Below are 27,642 nucleotides of genomic sequence, written 5' to 3'. Positions count from 1 at the left end.
GTTAATTAAGCAAAATAAACAGAAATGAAATGAAAACCGGGCAAAGTACTCATCTTTCCTCAAGATTTAATTTGGTATCAGCAACGCCGCTGATGGGAGAGGGAAGTGGGAATTGCAAGTACGTCCGCGCACGAACAATGAAATGCTGAATTATTTTTTAAACCTTTCACTAGTAACTGTGATTTAAAGGTCACTTCAGAAAAGGAATCAAGGTCAGACGCCGCTAAACCTGAATCTGAGGCAGCCTTCCCTTTCTCCCCGTTCCTCGCCGTGGCGGCGCGTTAACGCGGAGGTGGCAGCGGGGGCCGGTGGGGCCGGGGCTGCTCAGCCCCCGCTGCCCTCCACGCCACGGTCCGCCCGGGACACCCTGCGCTTCCACGCGTGACGCCGGCCCACAGGCGCAGGGTTACAGCGCGCACGATCACGGATCGGCTGGGCAGAGCGGTACCCCCTTCCACCCTCTCCGGCGGGGCCAGGGGCTGCGGGGTGGGCCGGCAAGCGGGGAGAGCGGCTCCCGACGTCTCCTGCGGCGGTGGGAAAGTTCCCCAAACTTCGCCCCGGCGGGGCGGGGCGGGGCGGAGCGGAGCCGGTAGGCGCTGCCCCACCGCCCCCCTCCAGGACCCTGCGCACACGTCGCGTTGGCTCCCGCCCCTTCCCGGCCAGGCCGGGCCCTCCCGCGGCCGCCACCTCCTCCGGCAGGGGCGGGCAAGGGGAGGAGCGCGTCGGGCCGGGCCGGGCGGCGCCGGGGGGACTAGGGGGAGCTGCTGCACCTGATACACCGCGGCGGGAGCGCGGCGAGGGAGGCAGCGGCGTTGCTCGCCGCCTGCGAGAGCCTCTCTTCGCCGTTAGTCAGCGCTGGTCTCGCTGCTTCTACCTCCTCCCGCCCCTTCTGCGCGGAGCTGGGCTCTCGCTCCTGTTTCCCTCGGGGCCGGCGGCAGAGCGTCCTCCTCCTTCCCCCCGGGCCCCATGGCTTCGTCCGGCAGCGGCATGGAGGAGGTGCGCGTCTCGGTGCTGACCCCGCTGAAGCTGGTGGGGCTGGTGTGCATCTTCCTGGCGCTGTGCCTGGACCTGGGAGCCGTGCTGAGCCCCGCCTGGGTGACGGCGGACCACCAGTACTACCTGTCCCTCTGGGAGTCCTGCCGCAAGCCCGGCAACTTGGACAGCTGGCTCTGCGAGTCGACGCTGCACAGCGGTGAGATACGGCTGCCCTGGAGCTCGCCCCGGCCTTTCCCCCCCCCGCCCCAGCTCCGCTCCTCCCTGCCGGCGGCATCCCGGCCCGCCGCCGCCCTCTGCCTGGCCCCTGCCCCATCCCTCCTTCAGTTCTTTCTGCCTTCCCCCCCTACCTCGGCCGCCTCTCGCTCCTCCGGTGCACCCCGGGAGCTGAGACCCCCTGAGCCCCCGTGTCCTGGCTGCCCTGCCAGCATCCCCTGAGCCGCCTTTCCTTCACCTTTGTCTCCTCCGGAACTGTGTCTCAACCCCTTCCCGGGGCCAGCACCCCTCCGGACCGGAGCAGTGCCCGGGTCTCTGCCCCGCCATGCCCCGCTCCCCCCTCCGTGCTCCTCGTCCCGCCCGCTCCCCGCTCCGTGCTCCCCGCCCGTTTCCCCGCTCCGATCGCCGCCGGGAAAAGACCCCGAGCACCTTTGTTCTCCCGCACTCCGCTCGTTCCTGAGCTGCTTCGTCCATCCTCAACCCACTCCCTGCCTCCCTGGTCCCGGCGCTTGCCCTTCCTGGGCTTCGCGGCCCCGACCCCGCTTCTCCCTGGCTTACGGGTTGGGGCGAACTCGGCGGCGGTCTCTGTAAATAGCGTGTGCTGGAGTGGGGGAGCCCTCGGAGTCCGTGCTGGGCTCGTCCGTCTGCCTGCGAGATGGTGTAGGGTGCAGGAGAGATGAGCGGTTTGCTTCTGCGAGCGAAAGGGGTGACTGATTTAATATCTGCCTTTGCCTGTGTTTTCACGAAAGATCCCGAGTTTGCACTAGTTTTGATCATTTCTCCGTGTGGTAGTTGTCCTTATACAGTCAGAAGCTGTTGGGGATCAAGCGTCTTGTAATTTCCCCCCCACACTCCGCCGCTATCCCCCGAAGTCACTAGTCTTGGAAAGCTGGGGCTTCCTAACCAAAGCCAATTGTTATTTTTGTCCCAAGTGAGGAGTTCTGTACTCTGGCGTTCCGTCCGTCCTCTTGGGTGTGTTTCTGTGTGTCTTTCTCTAGCAAGTATCGATCTTCCCATCGTCTTTCATACTCCTTTGCCCTCTTGCCACACTCCTTGTTTTGATTTCTCGATGCTCATTTGATCTTCAGCTTTCGAGGTCTTTGGTCATAGATTTTTTTTATTCTTATTTTTTTAAATTTCATTTCACTATTGCTTGGAGTACTTAAAAATAGTTTGTAAATAATATAAACGAGCTGCCTGTTGAATATTTTTCAGTAAATTATTTTGTAGTACCATGATTGTTTAGGTTTTCATCAGTTATTTTATTTACTTTACGCCTGATAGCAACTTCTGGAGTCCCAATAGAAACACTGACAAATGCATCCAGCCTCTTCTCCTCCTCCAGCCCCGTTTTCATCCCCATCCCTGTCCTCCCCACGCACATGCTTGCATTGCTAAATCATCCATTTGGATTGCTGTGCTCTCTGGTTGGGTAGATCATACAGGAACAAGATGTTTGTTTTGGATGAAAAAAGGCAAGAGGCTGACTGTATATTTTAGATGCTTTCCTTTTTCCTCACTTTTCTGAAATCCTTATATAGGTTCTGGGAAATAACTGATCTCTGCTTGAGCAGAAATTGCACAGGTTCCTTTGCTGCTGTCGTTATTTTTTTCCTGTTATTGTGTGGAGTAATATTTGAGGGTTTGAATGTTGTTTGGGGTTTTAAGTCACGTAATGGCAAAACAAATTGTAAAGAAATGTCAGTTTCAATCAGTTACCAGGGTATCTACATAAACTTTAGAGAGCTTTCTTTTCCTTCCCCAGTATAAATGGAAATTTATGTAGGAATGTCAGCTTCTACATGTTTCCTTAGCAACGTGAATCCTTTGCCCCTTCTCCCTGTCTCCTGAAATACTATCCCCTTGATTGCAGAAAGACTTTTCAGATGGCTTGAATGAGAACCTGCTTCAAACCCCCCCCACCTCCACACACACTTTTATTTGGCTCCCCCCTCATTCCATCTCCCCACCGCACATGCGTGTACACACTCTCACGAAAGTGGGACATTAACAAGAGCAGGACAGCTTATGGAACAGCATAAAAGGACACTAATCTCTCTCATTGCTTTATTGGTCACCTGTCTGTTTGTGGGAAGGTGGAAGATGAATGGGTGAGGATGGATGGGCATGAAATGTAGTATTGTTGAATGCTGTGTGTTGAAAATTTGCCCTCTCCTGATGCTTTCTTCCACCTTGAGCAAAAATTCCTGCCTGTCTAGTTTTATTCAAGTTCCTTGAATGAGCTTTACTCATTTCCTTAGATACTTTCCAGTCTAGTGGAGCCAGGTTTCACAAGCTACTGGGGAAGAAGTGAATGATTGTTTTATTTGAGGTGACTGGAATAAACCCTTTATTTTCTCCATGTTTGACACACAATGCTGCACTTGAAGAGCCCTGAAATACGAGAAACTGTACTGTTTTCCCTTCCCCTTCTGTGAATGTGTTACAATTCCCATTTAAGTCGATAGGAAGGCTCCCAGTAAGTTCGCCAAGTTGGATTTGGCTCATATTTGAGACCATTTTGTGTGCTTGCCTTAATATTTTAAGTGCACTTTCCCCTTACATCAAGAATCTGGCAAGCAGTATATTTTGGAGATAGCAGAGAGCTCCCACAGGGAAAGCTTTTTTAGCTTGATACCAGTGCAAGCAGCTTTGTAGCTGGCTAGCTGTGAAAAGCAGTAGTATACACAGGAAAAAGGCATCTTCACCCCTGGTTTTAAGAGATTTACTTCATCATCCCTTGAAGGAGAGCACCTCAAGTGGCACCATCAAGGGCAAGCTCATGCTAGAAGCTGTTAAAGCATATTTGAGGTTTAATTAAAAACCTTTGTTGTAATTAGATGTAGGACCCCTGACTGCTATCAAAAGGGCAACTTAGTGGTGGAGAGCAGAAGGAAATGTACAGAGCATGATTACATAGGCTGTTAGAGCAGGAAATAATCCTTCTCGGTTTTCCTTCAGCATTGCTAGAGCTTGGAGCATGTGTTCTTGCATTCATTTATCCACTCAGTGTTTTGAGGGCTTTTTTTTTTTTTTTTTTTTACAGCTTGAAAGCAATCCTTTGCTTTTGTATTTTTTTTAAAGTTGTGTAAGTACGTCACAATATTGCTGGTTCAAGTATGTAAAATAGTAAGTCAAATTAATTTTTAGAAACCCAAAGAGTATAAAATATCTCATCTTAAATAGATTTTATTCTTTTTGAGTCTTAGGGTCTATGGAAATCACCTATTCATTTTTTTTCCTGTAATCGAAGGAGCTAGAAAAGTATTCTTGCATATGCCTTGTTTCCTTCTTGATGAAATTCTAAAATTCCCACTAGTAGCAACTTTAGGAGCTGAAAAACTAATAAAATTGCCAGTATGGAAAGCAAATCTCGAGATCCAGCAATGCTGCCTTACAGTTTCACCAGCTGTCTAGGCATAAAATTATTTTCTATGATCAAAGCTTATGTTGGCTAATGCACAAGTTATTGTTAAGTCAGCTGTATTTTAAAGTCATGCACTAAACTTAAAAAAAAAAATCAAAACAGAACAAAAAACCAAACCAACAAAAAAAAGCAAAAAGCCCCCAAACAAACGAACAAAAAAGCAAACAACTTACGAGGTTTAGAGTGTTCCTTTGGTGTCTTTAAACAAAATTTTTTTAGACCTCATTTGAAGTGTATTATGTCTAATTTGTGATGGCTCATTTGCAGATTTATCAGGAGTTAAGAGTTATGTATGAATATTTATTTCTGTCACAGCATCTGCTTAAAATTAAATGTACCTTATGTACCACTGTATGGTGTGTTGGTACCTGTGCAGGTAGTTGTTGTCTTCCTGCAGAATTAATAACACTAAATTTTCATTTATGCAATAGACTGCAGCCATTATAGTTCTTTAAATCAAAGATATGCAAATATGATGTTGAAGACATAAATGGTTCCATAGAATCTGATCTGCATGTAGACATTCTGTCTTTTGGCTTCAATATATGTATATGCTATTCATAGAAGACAATGGCTCCTTCGCAGCGTTTCAGTTTATTGTGAATGTAACGTATATAAAAATACATTTGAATGGTTTCATACTGGTTAACCGTATTCATTCTGGTTAATGGGGAGCATATGACTTTGTTACTTTTCAACCTGTGTATTTGTTTATGCAGCATTCAGTTTTCTATAAGACCATTATACTCTACAAACTGTCCGTGAATGTTTGAAAGACAAAACAATCTCAAGGAAAGAAGTGCAACAGGGTCTCTGTACATGTTTAAACTTGGTGGTAAGCTTAACTTATAGCATAGTGCAGTAAAGCAGTCTAGTTTTGTGCTTATAATGCTGTTCTAATTTGTTCTTAAAATAAAAAAGCATCAGAGGCTACTAATTTGGTAGCGCTTGAAGGGTTTTAACCTTAATTATACATTAGATGCGGATATCCGAATTAACATGGCTCAATAGTCTTGGATGGTATCTGCTTGTTTTGAATCTAAGGGGTTGTTCCAAGGGGAAATTGCTAGCTCAAAAGCAGCTTCCTCATTAGAAGATGTGGATCATTGCTCAGAGTTGATGTTGACACATATTTGTAAAAAGCTCAGCAAGGCTGGTAGTTTGCTGTAAAATAACATAAGAAAAGCAAATGTAATTTTACTGAGTCTGAAGAAACTTGCTCGTACAATGTAAGGAGCAATTAATAAAACATTCTTTCTGGGTTTGAAAACTATAGTCTGTCGTTTTGCATATTACTCTCTTTAATACTCATCCCAAACGCTTTCTCTGAAGGTGAATATAAAATCAAAAGCTCTACTACTTCAAACTTACCATCTGAGACCTTGAGCAAGCTGATTTAACTTTGAAGTTGAGTCTGACTTGGAGATTGGCCTTGCTTTCCAGCAGGAGCTGGACTAGATGACCTCCAGAGGTCCTTACCAACCTAAATTATTCTGTGATTCTATGACGACTGATACACTGTTTACACCTAATGTCTACCTGCCTCCTCCAGTGGCTTCAAAACGGCTCGAATTTGTTAACTACACCTCAGAGTAGCCCCAGATAGAATATTTTAAGGTATGCTCCTGCTTTTACAAATGGACCAGTTGTTTTAGCCTCAGGCATCCCAAGGCCATGCTCACTGGGAACAGCAGATCTAAGACCCCTGTTCATTAGTCTGGAACTTTTAGTATCATGGAGGCTACTATTTCAGCCACACTTCTCCAAGCAGCTAAGAGACGTGGTTACAGCACATTTGTGTGTAACACATGAAGTTTGTGTGAGCGTATCTGATCAGATCGAGAGCACCATACACCTTATCATTGATAATACTCTTTTAAAAAGATAAATAAAGGAAGACTTCTAGCCTTAGTGAGTTATTGTTACTGCTGCTGTTCATTGCAGTTCAAAAATCAGTACTGTATCCTGTTGCTTTAAATCTTGTTTATTTAATAAAGAAGTCTTGCACCAGTAAGTTTAAAGCTGTTCCTTGTGTTAGAAATAATATAAGTGGTTTAAATATTTGATGAGATTTTATATTTAGAATCACAGAGAGAGTGACCTTGCCTCCCTTATGGATTTGTGGCCAAAGATGACCACATAAGATTCAAGGTACATCAGGAGACGGGATAAAGTCTATCCAGCTGTATTGCTTAATGTGTTTTTACTTGTTGCATTTCTGTAATATAAAGGCCATTGTTTTGATGGGAAATACTAATTGAACTATTTTACATGCTAATTGTTCTTCTCAAGGAACAATGGAATGAGTTCTGAAAATTGCAAAAGATTGCCAGTTTGCTTGAAGAGCATCAGTAACTGTGGGAAATAATCACATTCCTGTTCCAACGCAAAGCGCACTACTTCCTTCTTCAGATTGCTAAAATGTGGTAGTATATATAGAAGAGGTCAGAAAAGGTGAACTTTTCTCGAAAAGTTTGTATAACACTTCTCCCACGCTTCTCTCCTAATGACATAATTCTAAGACTTCCAGGTTTTTGTGAGGTTCTTGGAGTTGTGGGTGTGTGGTTTTGGTTTTTTTTTTCTTGAATGAATGCATATCCAATAACTAAAATGGCATAGTAGTGAGCTAATCTCAGAAGAATGCCACGTATCCAATGGAAGAAGTGTCTGAGTACATGCTGTACTATTCTGTGAATGAATTATAGATTACATGACTTTCTGTAATGCTGTGCTTGTCTTGAAGTCTTCTGTTGGCAAAAGTGATGTGCAACGTGTGTTGCCCTTAAATAATAAAATAAAGATCTATATAATGGCAGCACTTAAATCTTTGTTTGAAGATGCACTTCATTTAAAGGATTTCACTCTGTGACTTTAGAAATACAGGCAGGCCACGTCTCAGCAGCTGTACAAAAAAAGTCAAAACGTATATATTTAGTATAAATAAGGAATGTAAGCTTTAATCTTCAGGAGAGATGTGTGTCATGGGCAGATGAGCAAGCACCTGCTATGTTTCAAGTTGTTCATACATCTGTAACCCGCCCCCAGGCATTAGATTGTCTCATTGCTTGGCAAAATCTGTCTTCTTTGCACGACAGCAGAGTTCCTTACCATGTTTTTATTGCTTTTGTTGTTCAGCCTGATCTCCTTTAGAGAGGGGAGATAAAACTTGAGGTGGTGTTGAAGCACCCAGAAAGTTTCAGTCCAGGAGTCTCGGGGACACAGATAGTCTGATGACCACAGCAGCTGAAACCGAGACATCAGGCAGATTAATGTAGCCCATACCTTATGCAAGACTGCCATAGAGATCATCCTGAGAAACTGAGACCATTTCTGCTTTGTGTGTTGCTCACTTCTCTGGGAACTAAACTGCGCCCTGCATGCTCACTGGCATCTTTGGGTGGAAGGCAGGGGAGCTCTGCTTGCCATTGAAGGGTGAACGGAGTCTGCACCTTGGCTGCCTAATGAGTCCCCTGACCTAGCAAGCATGTCCTTCCCTGGCTGAGGACGGGAGGTGGTGGAGCACCTACTGCCTACTGCATCCTGCCAGCAGGCTGCTATCATGCCTGGAACAGAGCTGACCTCTTCCCCTCTGATCATGGTTATCTTGCTGTGGAGAAAAGGAAAGCCACAGGAGGAGCCGGAGCAAGAGGGGCGCAGCTCTGTAGATGACTGTTAAGGACTTTTCCCTCAGTGCTGAGAGAGCCTTGAGTCTGGGCTGCCTTACGGTAACACTCGAGTGTTTTTGTGTGTCAGTGGAAAGGAGTATAAACAGTACCAGAAAGTCGGAAGGGACCATTTAGGGAAGAGGTGCTTCAAAGCAAGACTCAGATGTGGATTCCCTCCTACTTATTGGTTCACAGACCATGTAGATCTCATGTTTGTTTATTTCCAGATTGGGTCTAGCAGACAGAAGAGGAGACCAGTTTCAGTCTACTCTAGTGGTTAAGAAATTTTTCTGGGAAATGGGAGCAGAGGTTCAAGTTTGGAGACAGAGCTGGGAAGCAAAGACCTTGCAGTTTCTGAGAAGCCCTCTAGCCCCTGGTATACTGCAGCTAAGGAGACTCCTGCCTTTCCTCTTTCATTAGTCATCTGCCATGATTAGCCATTAGCTTTCTGTGTCTCAGCAAGACACAGGCATGCTGGGTTTGCCCATTTAGCTGTGTTTTGGACACATCTCTGTGCTTGTTTCCTTTTTGTTTGACTGGCTCTAAATGACTCTCCACTTGGCATCAGGAATGCTAAATCATCTTACAAACATCTTGTACGGTAAGTGGAAAGTGACTGGTGCCTTATGTGGAGCCTCTGAATTATCCTTAGGAGGTACTTAGGGATTTTGGCACCCAGCATAAAATCCTTAAAATTCTATTTGGGTGTTGTCAAAATCCTGATAAATTAGAGCTATGAGAAAGCCTCACTGTCAAGCCCACCTGCATTGTGTAAGACTTGGGTTATCGAGGGCTTTGTCCCACGTGCTACTGTGCATGGATGAAGACCAGTTTCTTAGGGAACAGCTCAATACGTAAATCTCTTGTCAGAGAAGAAGCAGAAAATTGTTTTCTCTCTCTTCCACAAGCAGCTTTTTAACATATCTGTGACCTCACAGAGTTACTTTGTGAATTCAAATTTATGCCTTTCAGAAGAAAGCCTTGGTGTGGAGTGTTTGAGTTCTGTCTTAAGGAAATTACACATTCAGCCACAGCTGGCTGGTTCCTGCAGCTCTGGTAATGCTTTTTAATTGTCTGTGTGACTTGGGGATCCACACGCACAAGTCATTTTGACACCTAAAAAAATCTTGCTCTCAATCCATAAAAGAAAATTTAAAAGCCAGAGTGCATCTGCGCACCAACTAGCAGTAATAAGCATACTATACAAACTGACGATGAGGAGAATATATTTATTTGTTGCAATTTTTTTTCCACCATGAAAAGTTGTGTCTAGCGCAACTTACTGAAGGCTTGGTATAGATACTACCCAAAAACGCTTCTCTCGATGGTGTGCAGAAGTGTGTGCTGCAGAGTCTCAAAAGATGGTACTTGTGGTGCTCGCCACACAAGAGTGGAGGAGTATGGACCCAGTAACTTCTGGACACTGTTCTTCCCAGCTTTAGCCAATATCCCCTTCATCCAGAACAGAATTCATTTGAGCAGCTACTGAAAAACCCAATAATTTTGGCTCAGGTGAGGTTCCAAAGGACTGACTTCTCTGTGGAATAATTTAATGTGAGAACTTAATGGTGACTGCAATACTGATTTTTCTCTTGTTATTTCCACTGAATTCAGTGGAGCTTGGACTTTTGCAGAAGTCTGTGCATCTGATCATGCTGAAGAAAGAGGAAATCTTACTGATCGCATGACAAATAAATACACTCTTAGAAACTAGATTCTACCTTTTTGGTTTTACATAATCAGTACACTTTTTAAACTTACGTCAGCTATTTGAGGGCTAAGTTGATGAGTGTTTAGGAACTTAGAAATAGTTTTGAATATAAAGCAATTAGGAATATCTCTAGCTATCTTATTTATCGTAGTTGATTGTTATGACATGCAGTGGATTATATTTAATTTCTTATGCGTGGGTGCCTCAGCTTCTATGCTTTACTTGACACATCCTTTCAAATTCATTATTCTTGAATTTAAATGCTATATTATAATTTCTAAGAATATTTATTGGCTGATGGCAGGTACGTGATAAATAGTTTTGCAATGAATCAGAAAAACTTACCTAAGAGAGGTGTTGTCTTTTTTTTTTCTTAGCAAGGTTTTGTTTAGTGCTAGACGAGGGTCCGTTGTTGCCTTCATCAAGTAACACCTGCATGTATTTTCTTACCTCAGCCTCTATGAGGAGAGGACTTGGTGGAGACCCATTGTATGAGAGAAAAGAATACCTGTTTATTTCTTAAGAGTTGAACTCAGTTCAGTTGCACTGTCTGAAAGAGCCCTATACACATATTCCACAACATGTTTTTATGTCCACCACTACTTTTACTGTGGAATACCATGTAGATAAAATATTTAATTTTGGGGGAAACTTGCTGAAAACATGCCATCTATGACAATGCTAGCCTTTTGTGTTGCTCTTTCTTGAGTTTAAAAAAAAAAAAAACAACAAAGTAATTATTAAAAAAACACTTCAGAACTATGAGTTGTTTTCTCCTTTTATGGCTTTTCTTGATTTTATCCTAGTGCTGAAGTATAGAAATAGAGCAGATAGAGCTGCTCTTAATTAAAAATGAATATACAGCTTAAAGCCTTGGGTCGTTTCATTTGAGGGGAAGAAGGGAAGAGGGTCACATATTTCAATGTGCAATTAACACTGTGCTTCCATATCATTAAGAAACAGGCAGAATTTCCAAAGAGCAATGACACCAAGCTGTCCTTACAAAAAGGCACTGACTTATGCATGAGGAATTAACTGCAAAGAAACATCATCATAGTTTGGGAAATGGTTTGTTTATTTTTTTTTTTACTGGACATGGTAATTCCAATAAATTTTATACCACCATATATGTTTTGAAAATGTGTTAAGTACCTATGTTCATATTCATATGTATTTCCAAATACTGAAATCCACATCCCTAAACTAATAGGGAGATAGTTATAATAAAAATTATGCAAACACTATCATCACCATCGGAACTGCAGTATGTATTTCCCATGGTTATAGACATTGTGATGCTTCTTGTACAGTGCAAAAACATGTTTAGATTTTCATACCTAAAAATAGTACAAGTTAAGGGAGGCTTTCTTATGAAATCTGTCTCAAGTTGCTTAATGATTGTCAAAAATGTGTTAATTGTAGTTGTTTGGATGCGATATGTGGCATTATCAGTGCAATTCTTAACATATTGCTAAAATGCTGGAAGATTGAAAAAATCTGAAGTTATGTTTTCTGTTGACTCTACGGTTATAAACCAACAAAGCAGCTTAATTTTGGCATGACTGTAAGACGACAGGGCTTTTCAAAATCTAAAAGTTTATTAAGATCTGTGGGAGTGCAATTTTACTAGTTCCTAACATTTTTCTTAGACAGTGGATGTGTTGTGTAAATAAACTGTAGTCATGTACAGTGAAAAATTCTGATGTGTGTTCTTAAAGTGTAACCAAATTGTGGTTTTAATCCAGGAAACTAATAATGATCATGTATAAGGTCCCATTTTACTCATATTTATGCACGTTCCTATCTCTATGAGAACAAGCAGTCCCACAGAACTGCCATAGCTGCTGCACTGGGTGTATAGTAACTTGTTTGCAAGATTGGTGCATGCCTAGAAATGGTGCAGGCCTGTTCTGGATACTCTAAAGTAGGCTTATGATGTTTATGTTCTGTGTACCAGTAACACTGTGTAACAGAGCAATCTGCTGTTCCCATTTTGATGCTGTGTGTTACAAATCACTCCCAGGTAGTCTGAGGAAAATTACAAATTTTTATTGCAGAAAACTGTGTTTGCTGTATGTGGTTATAATCGTTGTAGCTGTCTAACTTACAGGGTGTTCTTCCTCCAGAGGCAGTGATTCAGTCTTCTTTGAATGTTTCTTTTCTTCTGTATAAAGTCCAGTGGCCTGGATTTTTTCTTAAAAAATAATTGCTGTTAAGTAGAATGCCTGTGCAGAAGTTTTTACTTCCTTGATCCAACATAAGCTTTATTTTGTCACCAGATCATATGGCTTTCAGAATTGAAAGTTAAGGTTTTTCTAAGACGACAAGGAGATTTACACATGTAGTTTCTATGCTAGGTAGTATAGGAAAACTGAGGCTGGTATTCTTTGTGCACTCATGTCTGAGCTTCGTGATGTTCTTTAACCAGAGTCCCTCCCAGCTGCAGCTCAAGGTAAAGGCTGGTGGCATTGTATGCTCCTGTAAACAGATACTGGAGCTGAAATAGAGGCATTTCCAGACATTGTGGCCCAGAGCACAGCGCTCAATACGTGATTCTCAGCTAGCAGTGAGGAACGGTGAGAGCCTCGGTTTTGTCCTACTGCCAGCATCGCTGAGTAAGTTCTCTTACTCAGTACATTAGTTTTGTTTAACTAAGTCCATTCTTTTTTAGTTGGGAGTGTAGGTGTCTTCCAACACTGATTTGTCCTTTTATCTCCCACGTCAGTACTATAGTAAGGTACTTTGTTTATTTTTAAACCGTTCCAAAAATCTATAGATATATCTGTCCTGGAAGTAAAGCTATATTCTAACCCCACACTTATATCATCTTTGCCTTAGTTATTTTCACTTGATTGGTGGTCTTGCCAATGCGGTCTTGGAAAGCAATAAGATGCTCAACTTTTTTCCATGTAGTTGCTACTCCAGTGTTGTACACTTTTTGTTTGCATTAGACTTTGGCATCTGATCAATGTGAAGATAACATTTAATATTTTATTATTTGTAGTGGCTTTCAAAAATCCTAGTTTGAGTTTTCCCATCTGGTACTTTGATTTACTTCATCAGTTTTTTTATGGCTTTTAACTTTGAGGTGGTATGGATTTATGTTTCCAGTTGTTGTATCTTTTTAATTTTCTGGTGCAAGGATTCCTTTCATGTTGTTCTGAAGTGGTCCATTCTGTTGATTTATTTCTGTATTTTATATCTGTAATGCACTTTGATATTGGAAGAATACTTTCTAAATCATCAGTACACTAACCATGAAGGATCATGTCAACATTAAAAACCACTCCTCATAACATTCCCATCCATAACTAAAGTTGTATTTCCATCCCAATAATAGTAAAGCAGTGGGACACACAGCAAACTGATGTTAGAAGTTGCATGCTGAAGGTAGGAGAATGAGAGATTGTTCCCAGCCTTGGGTTTTGGTCCGGTAAGAAAACAAGAAGTAAAAGAGCTTGGAAGGTTGAGTACTTAGTAATTAAAGTGTTAGTAAACAACATCCCTGGATTTCTAAAAAGAATAAAAATAAATGTGCGTTTTTCTGCAAAAAACCCTTTAAAATAACTTTCTTTTTTAGCAATGCTTTTATAGCTCTTCTATCCACTTTCTTCTTTTAATCTCCTTCATCCTTTTTCATATAATATATGAAAGCTTTTTGGTGATAATAGCTGCCAGCCTTCCATTCCCAAACCCCACAGCTGCTCTGGCAGTATCTTCAGCAGATTAGATCTCGCATGAAACTAGATGTACTGTTTTTTAAAACACTGAGTTTTCTTCTTTTCAAAAGAGAATGTGGATTTTTGTCGTTCTTATTTTAGTAACCTTAAGATCTCTAAATTTATTTTGGAAATAATTAAACTTATTTTCTTTGAACTGTGTAATGCATTTGGATGTTTTGCTCTGAATATCATGTGCATGCTAGTATTTTCAAAGTAATGAGATACACGTTGGTTTCATATGTCCTTTTCCCACAAGCTGATTTTATATGATCTTCCTTGAACTACTATACAATAGTGATAAACAGTAAATAGTGATCTGACTCATTTTTTCGATGCCCATTATTGGAGTGAGACAAGGTCTTACATACTCTTTTTGCAAAGAGAGACATCACAAAGCCCGTGCCTTTCTAAAATCTTTCAGAAGCTCTTATGTGGAATCTTGGGTGTTGTATAGGCCTATGATGGCCATCAGCTTGCAAATGGTTTTTGTGTGACTTAAGACTGTAAGGATGTTGATTGTAGCTGCATCCATTATGTATGAAGATAACTAGAAAATACATGGGGCCAAATCCAGAAGTTGCTTTTGGGGGGAAAAAAGACAAAGTGACACTTCAGGATAACTGGTGTTTTAAAATGGACTTTAGAATTGACTTGGTCTGCACCTAATGATCATTACTGCCTTTATAGGGGCTTGTCTTCCACCTTGTTTTTTAATGTAGATTTTTTGGGGTTTTTTTGTGGTGGTGGTGGTGTTTTTTTAGTTATTATTCCTTCGAGCATCTCCTGCCTGTACCTTAGTTTTGTTATTCACGTCATGTGGCCTTGGTACTTCCGAAGTGACAGGTGTATATGATAAGCCTCTGTGCACTTCCCTTCATATGTCACCCTAATCAGCTCAAGCAGAGGTTTGACTTTCACTCTCTTCTGTGAGAAAGTTACAACAGACTGGTCACACAATAGCTAATCTTGAACCAGTCTGAATTTCTCATTCTAAATTGGACAAAAACCAGGGGACCAAATTATTCAGTCTTACTTGAGCCACAATCCCAATGAGGCCAACTAAGCCTTGAAAAAATGTGGGAGGTTGTGGCACTTTGCTCCTGAGTTACATGTGTTGTATGAAGGTGTTTCGCTAATTAGGAGAAAAGAAATCCGAAGCACAGTTGTTTATTTACCTGAGCCTTGGTGCAGGCTCTGTGTTCCTTATATTCTGCTGTTTCTTTCGAGCCTATGTGCTTGTTTTACTGAAATTGTATAATTATATTTTTTCCCCTCTTTTTTTTTTTTTTTTTTTTTTTTTTTTTTTTTTTTTTTTTTTTTTTTTTCCCCCCTAGACTGGCAGATAGCTACTCTCGCTTTGCTGTTGGGTGGTGCTGCCATCATTCTCATAGCTTTCCTGGTTGGGTTGATCTCTATCTGCGTGGGATCTCGGAGGCGGTTCTACAGACCGGTTGCAGTCATGCTCTTTGCGGCAGGTAAGCAAATTACTGGCACCATTATGAAAATTTCATGAGAGGAGCTTCACTTTTGTGAAGGAAGACATGTCTTGTTCTGCATGCTAATTCAGAGGCATTTGGTTTACTTCAGTGTTAACTCCGATGAGGTTTTTCAGGATACAGGTTCTGCACGGCATTAATTATTTTTGCAGTTGCATTATTATTGGTTCATAAAAAATTATTTATTTGCATTATATTTATTGTTTTGTGAAGTACTTGCAGCAGGGGAAACTACAGAGGATAAATCTCAAAGTACCATTTTCAGTCTGTGACTTTGTGCTGCTTGATTTCCCCATTTTTATCCTTCATGCAAAGCCATTTCTGTTATTTTAATGTTTTTCCTTTTACAGTTTTAAACCAGGAAAAATTAATGCTTAAATGTGAACCCTTGAAGCCCTACATGTGAAAATAAATAGGATTATGTGGCAAGGTGTTTATATATGCCCCTGTGCCACAAGGAATTAATTTCATTGTGTCAGCTTGCTTACTAAGTTATTAATTTAACAAGCTGTCACAGTTTAGTCCCTGTTTGGTTTTAAAAACAAGAAAATGGAGCAGTTTATATAGACTGTCACAAAATCTTAAGGGAGACCTGTGAATCTGAATTGTCTGTAAGACTGGTCTAGTGAGATATAATTACAGTATCACATCATCTCCTTTTGTACATTCTGGTGGTTCAAGGCTCAGTCAGCAGGGATGTTTGCATTTCTCCTGAGATTCACCAAGCATGGTTTGCCTTCATCCTGTCACTCATTTCTGCATTGGGGCCAGCAGCTTAAGCCCCTTCTGATAGCCCATAATGAAGAGGATGACAGAGCCTAGTTTTCAGGATGTATTTTAAAAAAGCCACTTACAAGGATATGAAAAGACAAGAGAACAGAATTTGCAGGGTGTTCAAGAGCGAAACGAAGCTCCGGGGAAGGCTCCTGCTGCCCCCTGCTGTTAGTGATGCCTTGAATGAGCCGCTGTGCTTGAAGATGCACTTTTATTTGCTCAAGAGGTGTTAGTAGGTCACAGTTCATTTTCTTTTAGAAAATGAATGCAGCCTAGGATCAGATTTCCTGAGTGGAAATTGTAGTTTTTGTGCTACGGGACACATTACTTGCTTGGTTGAATGAATAAAGGCACTGATGCCGTTGTTTTAAAATTTAGTATTAATTCTGAGATTACAAAGCATGCTGGGCAGTTAACTTCAAAGGAAATGGGATTATTGAATTTTTGTAGTCATATCTTATTTGGCTTTTGACTTACTACACAATGTTAAGAGAAATTGACTTAGTAATTGTTCAGCCATGCACTGCCTATCTTGCCATATTGCTCATTTACTACATAGTCAAGTTTGTACTAAAAAAAGAAGCACATTTCCCCAAGAAAAAAAATTCCCAAGTCCTACTGTTTGTCTTAAAGCTTAATCTATTCTCCTCTGTATAAAATTAGTACTAGTCTTTACTACAAAAGTTGGGAAGGGGAATGGGGATTTAATGCTCACTTGCATCAAAAAGGAAAATATATTGGTGCTTTAGCTCGTGAGTGGTGTTCACCCCTTTCCTTTGCCTCTGTGTGTATGCACATGCATTTTAAATAGCCATGACCTGAATATAATAAGGAGATGATGAGGCTGAGACAACTTGTCCCATTCTTCTTCATTATCTGGCAAACCTAGGGAGAATCCTTTTGGGATTTGATGCTGACATAGTTAGTGTCATTTCCTACAGATATTATGTTTGATGTTAGCTGTTTTAGAGGTGAATATGGACTGGCATATCTTGAAAGAATGATGGAAAGAGTCCCCTACCGAAGAGGGGAAAGTTAAGATTGCAGTACAGTGGAGTTTGTATCTTATGCCACTGTCCACGGATTCAAACCATCACCTGTGAATTTCACAGAAAATCTGTGAGGATAAACCTCACCTTGACCTGTGAATCTGCTGACAAGACCAAATATTCTATATGGCTCTAGGTAGGAGTCTACGAGCTGCCTCTGGAAGAAGGACACAGACTGAATTGCCCAGAGGCATTTAATGATCTGTATGGGTGTCAGGTAGAAAATGTCGTTGTGTGTGAGAAAGGACAAAGTGGAAAAGTGATTTCCAGGCCCTTTAGAGTCCAAACAGTTGGCTCCAAGCATTTTTTTTTCTTCTAGTTTTGATTTTTTTTTTTTTTTTTCCTCAGCTTCAGGTTTCAGTTAGCAGCTCTGTAGGTGAGGAAGAAGATTGACTGACTAGAACTGGAAGGGATGAGAAAGCAAAGAGAAAACAAAAATAATTCAACCTAGATACTAAGAATAAGCCATCAAGTGAATGTGTTTAAAGTACATACTGTCAGCTCTGTGTAATGGGTAGAGGAACAGGTATACCTCAAGTAATGGAAAAATGAGCATACAGAAAGGCAGGTGCAGGATACTCTTATGTGGAGCCACCTTGGCTCATACAGCTCTTCCAGAATTTTTGGTCTAGTAGAGGTCACTAGCTAACATACTTGCTGGGGTGTCTTAGTGCTCGTGAACACAACTGACGCTGAAAGCTGCATCCTCAAAGTACAAGCTCACCAGCTTGTCAGTGTAGGAGTCTCGTGATACGATTACCAGGTAACTGAGTGCTAACCGAGCCTAATTTAAGAGTAGAAAATGTAATTGTTCAAAGTTGTCACAGAGGCACACCAAAACCACACCAGACAGTTAACAAGCTCAGAGCAAACTTTATTCTAACCAAAATAGTTCAGCAGAAAACCAAACTAGAAACAAGGTCTATCAAAATCACTCAGCACTCCTACAACATTCTAACCACAGGTTCAGGATACAGGCTGAGAACTCATTACTACACGGCCAACATACAGGACATAGGGAATTCCCAAAGTTCTGGAATGATGACTCAAAATGTGCACCTACTCAGTCACAAAGGAGGATACTCAAGGGTAGCCCAGAAGATATAATCTCACACCAGTAGGGCGAGGGTGTTCAAGGACAGTCCAGAAGGACAGAAATTGATTTTGAGAAATTGATGGAATGATCTGAAAAAGTAGGACTGACTTCATAGGATGTAGTGCAAGTTGCTACAGGGCAGCAAAAAGAGTCATAGCATCAAAGAAATATTGATAAGAAAGATACTCTGTAGGTGATGTTCTTGTTGAGGCAAGACAGTTGCTAACAGTAGGTCAATCAGCTGCAGCTTTGTCTGGACCAGTCTTGGAGGACTCCAAGGATGAAGATTCCACAGCCTCTCCAAGCATGTTTTCCTGGTGCCATACTACCCTCCTTATGATTTTTTTTTTTTTTCTTTCGTGATGTCCATCCTGAATCTCTGAAACTGAGATTTGTGGCTATTGCCATTATCTTAGATTGCATGATGCTACAAAGAAGAGGTGTTTGGGTTTGGGTTTTTTTTTCCATCACTGCAGCTACGTTTTCCGGTAACTGCAGGCTGGTTTGAAATTGCTCCTTAGCCACCTCTTCGTGAGTCTAAATAAACCTAGCTCACGCATCCTCCTCTAAAGGATGGTTTACTCCAGGATTCTGATTATCTTGGCAGCTCTCTGGACCTTCGTCCTTAATTGGTCAATCCAGGTTCACTACTGATTGCTACTTTGTTCTGTATGTGCTTGGAAGTGGACTCCAAAAGAATGTGCTCCATAATGTTTCCAGGAATTGAATTGAGACTGACTGACCAGCCTATAATTCTGTGGATTTTTCACTTTAGCCTTTTTAAAAATGGACACAACATTAAACTTTGTCCAGTCATCTGAATATCTCCTGATAACTGTGGGTTTTCACAGGTGATAGGGAGCTTGTGATCACATTGGCCAACTCTTTAATCACCCTTGGGTCAATCCCATCTGTCCCCACAGATATGGAGGCAACTCTGAGTCATCCCTAACTTGTTCCTGTATGGTTGACGCCCTCCCAAACCGCATCACTTAGAGATTCTGGAGAAAGTGTCATGGTGCATCATCTGTCACTAGATTGGCTTTCCTGTCCATCATTGTATAAATATGTTTTCTGAGTTTCATTTTGCAACTAATGCATCTGTGAAAATTCTTCTTTATTACCCTCTTTGCCATTTCCTAGCTTAATTTTGGGCTCTGACTGGGCTTCAGACTTCCTGATTTTGTATCTACGTATCAAAACAGTGCTTTCCTACTCCCCTTTCATTGTCCATCCTTGTTTCCTGCTCTTGTGTGCCCCTCGTGCATTGAGAAACTCTCTGTTTGGCCAGCTGGGCCTCCTGCTGAGATTCCTGATCTACCTTTGTAGCAGGATGGTCTGTTCTTCAGCTAGCAGTATTTTAAAACTCAGCATGGACCCTCTTTCTCTTCATGCTGCTTCCCAATTGATTGCACAGGTTGTATTAGGTACAGATGACTTCCTAGACAGCAGTTGCATGTGCGTTAATCTTTGACACTGCAATACCTATTGTTTATTAATGAAGTGCTTTACTCCCGTGAATGAGCAGGAGGAATGGTGTAGAAAGCAGAAATACAGAACTTGCTAGCCAGCACCACCTTTTTCATAAATGTAGACCAATTAGAAAGCCACATTATAAGGGTTTTTTTGACAGCAGAACTGTTATAGTCAAACATTTGAACAAGGAAAAAAGATTATATTTTCCTTGTTTTAAAGTGTTTGTTGTGATTTATGCATGTTTAATATGGTGAGTATGTATAATGGCATATACTTCATATAAATGGAGCAAAACTAGTATTCCTGTTCCTGTGAATTGTCTTGCAAGCATCATGATGCTAGTCATAAAAATGCGTCTAAATTTGAAGTGAATAGTCTAGTTTGAGGTGATTAGTCTTTTTTGAGTTGCATTTTGAAGTGGATTTTTTTTTTAAGATTTATTTTGCAGCCTTTTTTTTCTATGGAAATACTAGCATTTCCCAAGAAAGGTAGTTACATACGCTTCCCATAAGCAGATCAACATAGCATGGAGTTCCTTTAAATTCATGGGAAGCAGATCAGTAGTTGCAAGCATTGGTTTTAAGATCTTTTTGGGTCATACTGGTCATTTTTCATAACTTCACTAACTGTTGTTTCTAGCCTACACAGGTTCCTTCTCCCTTTACAGGGAGCAACAATGACAAGAGGCAAAAAAAAGTGCAAAGCCGTGACAGTGTTGCAAGGTGTGGTTGTTTCCACTGGCCAGTTGCTGCCAGCACTTCGAGTTTTTTAATAATGTAGCTGGACTAGTAGTAGCAAAAGCAGGAACCCTCACTATAAAAATGTCTAAAATACCTGTTGTGGGTGTTGCTCCCTTAGCCACACGTTCATCTTCCAACAGAATCAATTTTTTGTTTTGTTTGGACAAGTCCAATCTGTAGATTAAAACTGAGCATACATGTTAGGTTGAGGGAAGATGGAGAGCTTCCTTGGTTGGAACTTGATATGCAGACAGCAGAGCAATTCCTGTATTGACTCAGCAGAGATGCTGCAGCCCCAGTTCAGGAAGCCACTGAAGAACTTGCTTATGTCCATTCATCTTAGGAAAACCTTTTTGACTTTGGATGGTCTTAAAGATGTGTCAGGTATTTTGGGGTGTAATGATGCTCTCGTTTTACAGAATTGGAATGCATAATCTTTTCATAAGTGTAGGCGCTTCCCCTAGTGTAGCTTGTCAAAATTTCTCCAGTGTTGTACAGTATTTTTGTGAGCTGACAGACAAAAATTATATTAAAATGGAATAACACCAAGTAACACTTCAATAACTTTAGGATTAGAAAAAGTCCTGTGGATTTTGGTATCTACATCAGAAATCCACTATCCAAACATTATTCAGGTTGTCAGTCTCAAGTAAAAGTCCAAAGACTAGTCTATAGGCTAAGTGGACGGGGAGGAGAGGAAGAAATTTCCAGTGAGTGTTTTGTCAGGTGTTGTCACCAAGGGTGTGTAATGAACACAGGAGATTATCTCGCCATACCAGTGGTCTCTATCCATAGGACAGGAGAGCATTAGTCTCCAAGTGCCAGTTTGACAACACTAAAGAAGGCTTGTGCGACTGAAAAGGCAAATGACAGATTTTGAGTGTGTGAAGTGTTGAAGCAGTAGCAGAACATAATTAAAGTTATTTTATTTTCCTGTAATTTCTCATTATAATTTCAGAAGGGCTTGTGTAGTCCAAAGTAGTCTTCTTTTCCATTTCCACTGCCACTTTATATTGACTCTGGCTTTATAACAATTCTCCAAATAGTGTTCATTCTCTTAACGATACCAAATAAACTGAAAAAAATGACCCAGTTGATATTAAAGAAAGTAGTTATTATGGCATTACGTTGCATACCGTTGAACTTCCATCACAGCATGCCTCAGCCCTGCAAATACTTAAGCATGTGCTTAACTGTGTGGATGTGCCCACCGTGACCATGATCAGGGGGCTGAGGTAGCTTGCAGAGGCCGTCACCTGCTGAAATCTTTAAAAATTGCTAGTTTTTAAGTCCTGGAAGGGAGCACTGTGAAAAGGCCCTATTTGACAGGCAAAAAGGATGTTTTGTACATTCCTGTGTTGTTTAGTCTTTTGTGGGTGGCAGAACTAGAGGCCTGAAGAATCACTACATCAATACAGCTCGTTCTTGTCTTCAAACAAAGTGTAATTTTCACCTGCTTACCTTGGAAACTGTTCTTCCAATTTTCTATTAACAGTGTGGCTGAATTTAAAACAGAATAGATGCCGATGAAACTGAAATCTTCTTGTGAAAATTTGAGTTCTTCATCTTTGTATTTTCCTTTTCAGATTACTGTATGTGGGGTTTTTTTGGTGTAGCACAATAATTAACAGGTTTGCTGAATTCCACTGCAGACATGTGGATCAGACTGCAGGAGATCTGGCTCAGAGACAGTGCTGTAGAAAGTAATGATTTTTAAGCTTTTTACTGCCTTGGATTTGATCTGTTTTAATAGCTTTGTTCCTCATGAAGCATTTCTGACCCACCCCCTAAATTTGTAACATGAGACAGTGTTTTGCCAGTTGGAAGTTTAGTGACTGATTAAACTTTATAGATTCTCTGGTATTTTGTGTAACAATATCATTAATTCTGATTACAGTACACAGTAATGCATATGAAATATTCAACAAGTTTTTACTGAACATAAATATGTATCACCTACTACAATGAATTATTTCTAGGCTAAGTAAATTATTTGATTCTGAGCTATAATTCTTAATATTAGTTTATTCTTGCTTCTCATTCTGACTTATTTATGATAGCTATAGAACAAGTGATTTCAGTTTTGTTATTATGGAAAGAATAATGACTGCAAACTAAAATACAAAGGAGAGACAGAAAATATAACTGGGAAAAGATTGCTTTCACTTTTTATTTCTTGGACATCTGAAGGATCATTGTTATACCATAGGAATAACACTTGCTTGTCAGTGAGGAAATATGGAAGAATGGCTCTGTTTTCTTTGGATGAAATGAAGGTGATTTTTTTTTTTCAAAAAGAGCAGTACTTACTAGCTAAAAATGCACCAAGAGCATTTTAAATGTGAAATTCAGTTTTGTGATGTTTTCTGTGTTTTATGGAAATGAATTAAGGCTTCTTCTGATGTATATATTTTTTTTTCATCTCTTTCAGTTGTTCTTCAAGTGTGCAGCTTAGTCCTTTACCCAATCAAGTTCATCGAAACAGTCAGCTTGAAAATATACCATGAGTTCAACTGGGGCTATGGCCTGGCTTGGGGTGCAACTATATTTTCATTTGGGGGTGCAATTCTTTATTGCCTGAACCCTAAGAACTATGAAGACTACTATTAGAATCATTTAATGAGAAGAAAAATAACTAAAGGATTACCCCATCTTTTCTAACTCACAGTTTTTTTAGAACACTTGTAGAGCACCAAACAGTCTGCTCTGTTGATAAAATAGCCTTTGCCTTTTGGATGTGAACACTGTAACCAGCTTTTACAACCATTTAAAAGAACCGCAAACACTAGAGTTGCTGATCTTACATAGGCAGATGCTGCAAGCTGCTGATTCATAAGCTTCATTTTTCCTGACAACAAGCAAAAGGATCTACGTGTGACAGCGGTCATTGTGAGAAAACTAGTTGGAATGAGAATGCAACACCAGCATCTGCCATTGCCTTCAGGGGAGCAGCTGGTATAGGCTCCATTTAGAAGTTTCCCTGTGTCATAGAGGATTCAAATGTCTGATAAGCAGGCAATGGCATCTTGTACAATAGGCTGTGTTGGCCCCTTGTTACTTGCTCAAAAAAGCTCTTAAGGAATTAGTTGCAAGTGACTGTGTTGAGGGCAGTGAATGTAACTGGTGAATGACTTGTCTAATATCTGCATTCGACAGTCTTCTGGGAGAATAATAGAAAAAAAGACCAAGCAACCAAGCCACAAACCACACAGGATTTCGTGAATTGGTAATCAACATCACTGTGCCAGCCATAGCAGATTTTTGAAGGAAGTCCAAACCCAGAGATGTGTGCTTCTGACTGTGCTGTTGGAAGTTGTCTCAGCTCGGAGTATTTTGCTGGGAGGGTGGAGATAAAGGGAGGTAGAAAAAGACCTCATCTGTCCCTGAGGCATCTAAAATGCATGAATGAATCGCAGTTGTCCTAATTACCCATTTAATTTCCAAACATCATCACAAAAATAATGCATATGGAACAAGTTCAGTTATATTTTTGAAAGGTATTTGTTAGTATAAATGAATATATATAATACAAATCTAAATGCAGAGGGAGAGAGACGATTCATCTTAAAATTGTAATATAAGCTGTGATGCAGTGGTTAAAGTACTAACTTTGCACACATTCTTGAGAGTCTTGGATTGATACCTCCAATTTTGATTGGCGTTACAAAATAAACGTAGAATGGTTTGTCTTCTGTATATGCCCTTGTACAGACTCTGTGTTATGGGAAATGCTTAGAAGTTCACATCAAGTTAAGGTAGAAATGAACAAAATAGCTACTTGCTATTCCATGTGTAACCTATCTACTTACTAAAAATGGTTTTTAAGGCTGTTGCAAAAAAAAAAAAAAAATTTAGTTAGGTTGTGAGTGTCTGTGATCATCAAGAATACAGCTGAGACCTCATCATGTCCATATTAAAACATTAGTACTTCAGGAATTAAACTCTTGTTTTTAAGAGCTGAGTTTATAACGGACTGGCTGGTGATATGTACATCTAATCACTCTTTGCTTAGTATGTTTCCCATTTAAAACATCCAGAGAACGTACACATGAAATGAAACCCAAGATAAATTAGGGCAAACTTTCACGTGAATTTAATCTGCATCACTTTTATTTTTGTTTACAGTTTGCTTATTTGGATATTTTCAATTAATTATGAACATATTTTTATATAATTCTAATCTTTAGAAATAACTATTTTTTTTAATGAGAAATTTAAAATATATTCTATATGGACCTCTGCAAAAAGCAGATATGCTGGGCTTGCACATCCACCTCTACACAAATGTTTTTGCTGGTTCCATGGAAAAGACTGCTGAATTACTCAATGTTAAGACCACATCTACAGTGTTAATGCTTGTGCCAGGGCTGGCAGAGCGCAGAGGTTCTGCAATGACCGTGCGACCACAGGGCTGCCTTTTAGGAGGTTGTTGTGAAAGTATTGCTGACAGATGGAGATGGTTTATAAAGCTCTGGGGCTCTCTGGAGTTCAATCTTTACTATTATGGCAGGATGTTCTATATCAGCAGTCTTTCCAGGACCAGTGGTGATTAATTAGATTAGAGGGAGCAAAATGATAGCTTGACTTGGAAGGGATTGTATGGCAATGCCTGGAGAACAAAAAGGATGGGAGGGAAAATTATGTCCACTTGTTTCACAGGCACCAGAGAGCATTTGTAACTCTACTTTTTTCCTGAGACTGACTTGAGGCGGATATTCAGTATATAGTTAACTCTGTATCTTTCTGAACAGCTGTGTAGTTCTGCTTTTATTTAGCAGCATGGAGAACATTGTAGTTTGGCATGGGAATTAGGTTAACATAGAGAAGCCCACTGTGAGAAGATTTCTGTACCTTTCTAGGAGGACGATGTTTTGGTGCTGACATTGCTTGGCACTTTGCCTATGCTGACAAGAAGGTACAGTACTGAACCCATATCATATCTACTAATTCATCAAGTAATTTTTCTTTATGTAGAGCTTGAGCGAAACCAACTGTCAGGCCTAAGGCGTATTCAAATTAATGTTGTGCGCCCTGAAAGTCACCCGGCTCTTAATATGAAAGATGTTCAGGCAAAAAAATCTACAAACTTGAATGCCTAAAGACAAGGTTCTTCATTCATATTTGAGTCAGAGATCTGATTTTCAGTTCCAACGCCTGCTTTTCCTCTTGAAGATAATGCAATCTATTAGGACACACCTCTCAAACTACTCAGGTCCTTTGTGTTTGGGCCTGTAGTACATGGTTTTAGGTACCTACCTTTAGCTTATGTTGCTACTGCCATTTCTTTTTTTTTTTCCCCCCTCACTGTTGCCAGTTTTGGCAAATATTCTATTTCTCAGCACTGACCTAAAAGTAAATAGAACATCATGTGCTTTTTTTTTTTTCCTAGCCACAAAAAGAATACATATCTGTGTATTGAGTGTATGTATGACAAATTAATCATTCTGTATGTTGTGCTTGTGTCATACCACTTTTATTTCAGTTGTTTGGCTTTATTTCACTGGCAGGATGATTCTCTCACACAACAAATCCATTGTTTTTCTTCCAAATATATGAATAAATATATATATAGCAAACTTGCAAGCAGGGCTAGTTATTTGTATTTTTTAAGCTTAAAGTATACCGTCCGGTGCTGACAAGTACCTAGCACCTCTTCTGGATTTCTTGCACAACTTCGTTTAGCTTTTGTAAATTTTAAAAACAAATATAGAGAGACTTATGTGTTTGAAATATAAATGATATATATGGATTAGCATGTAAGTGTACATTATTAAACATGCAATGAACTGACTGGTAAGTGAAGTCTAATCTTATGGCTAGAAATGTAATTTATTCAGACTGTATTTTTGTACAGAGCAGTGCACACTAACCTATTGCCTCTGTGTCCTCTATAATGCCTAAAACTGTGCCTAGACATTTCATTTCTGTCTTTAAAGGAAAAAGAAAAGAAAAAAAAAAGAAGAAAACTAAATGCTTCATGTTGTTGATGGTTTTTCTGATGTTGTTCTTTATTTATTTTTGGAAAGTGTATAGTATGTTTATTAAATGAATCCATCAAAATATGGTTCATTTTAAGTTGTCATTGTTAGCAGGGAAAGACACTTTTTTAAATCAAGAATTTTAAGTTTGCAGTTTTAATACCATTTCTGCATTTCATGATTTTTGTAGTTTACATAAAGTTCTATGTGAAAAAGTAAGTGAAATAAAAAAAAAAGCTGTTACACTAACCCAATATGCTTGTTTTGCTCCGAGTGAAATACATTTGTACACAGCTGAAACTACCCTGGTTTTCCGTTGGCCAGGCTGAGAAGGAGCAGTCTGCTTAGGCTGATGGACATGTCTGGTATTCAGTTACCATACTAAAAGAGTCTTATCAAAATATATAGGAGAATGGAGAGAGAGGGAGAGATACAGGATCTTGCTGATGTAACCCCTCTGTCTCACCTGGCCACAGAATAAATAGCACAGGATAGGTGTCTGGGTGTCACACAGCCCATAATGCCATTATAAAAATTCAATTATTGTAACATCAGAAAACCAGATTACTTTTAATGTGGTAAATAACAAGGCCGTGTGTTGAAATAGGAATCTATACTGAGCACGCTGTTCCAGTGGGGAGATTTCATTATATACACATTTCTTTTTAATGTTTCCAATAACTAATACTTTTTTTCTATTTTGACTCTGAAAGTCAGGCTTTTCACCCTGAAAAAACAAAAACCAACAAAAAAACAGATACTGGGTTTGCACCTGAAATGAGGTGTTGAAAAATAGGAAAAGTGTGTTTAAAACACTGAAGGTGTGATACTGTGTTGTTTCTACTGTTTGATAATGCACTGTCATCCTCTGCATCGCTGGGCACCTCTCGTGTGAGTGGACAGCAGCGTGAAGAAGCAGCTGCCAGCAGGCAGCAAGAGAATTGAGGACAGAAGCCTTGGCTTCAGCAGCCTGTTGCAATGAGCAAGGACGGGCATGGGGGTGGGGTGCACAGAGTGGAAATCAAGTCATGGAAAAGGAATTCGGAGCAAGGAGTAAGTATGATGGGTGGCAGGGATGGGGGAAAGGGTGTGGAGTGTCTGCAGATTTGTTTTGTTTTGAACTGCAAGTACAATGAAGGAGGAAGTTCATAGGAAACTATGAACCCACAGCCACTGGGGAGTGAGAGAGAAAGAGGTGATGGAAGGCACATTTCTTAAAATATGCATTAAAATTCTGTTTGTCATAGGTGTGGCTTTGGGGGGCATATTGCCCAAGGGTTTAACCTGGGCTTAATGCCC

General features: G+C 40.5%; 1 protein-coding gene across 1 annotated transcript; it reads left to right on the top strand.

Moving 5' to 3' along the window:
* The first annotated feature begins 743 nt into the window (after positions 1-743).
* Positions 744-26,501, top strand: TMEM47 (transmembrane protein 47). Its single transcript, XM_065658557.1, has 3 exons — positions 744-1,192; positions 15,069-15,209; positions 22,797-26,501. The coding sequence occupies exons 1-3, from the start codon at positions 967-969 to the stop codon at positions 22,973-22,975; spliced, it is 546 nt and encodes a 181-aa protein (XP_065514629.1). The 5' UTR covers positions 744-966; the 3' UTR covers positions 22,976-26,501.
* The last annotated feature ends 1,141 nt before the right edge of the window (positions 26,502-27,642 follow it).

This window comes from Caloenas nicobarica, chromosome 1 (genome assembly GCF_036013445.1).
Source record: "Caloenas nicobarica isolate bCalNic1 chromosome 1, bCalNic1.hap1, whole genome shotgun sequence".
In the NCBI taxonomy this organism is placed as follows: domain Eukaryota; kingdom Metazoa; phylum Chordata; class Aves; order Columbiformes; family Columbidae; genus Caloenas; species Caloenas nicobarica.
This window is presented reverse-complemented; position numbering and strand designations above follow the sequence as displayed.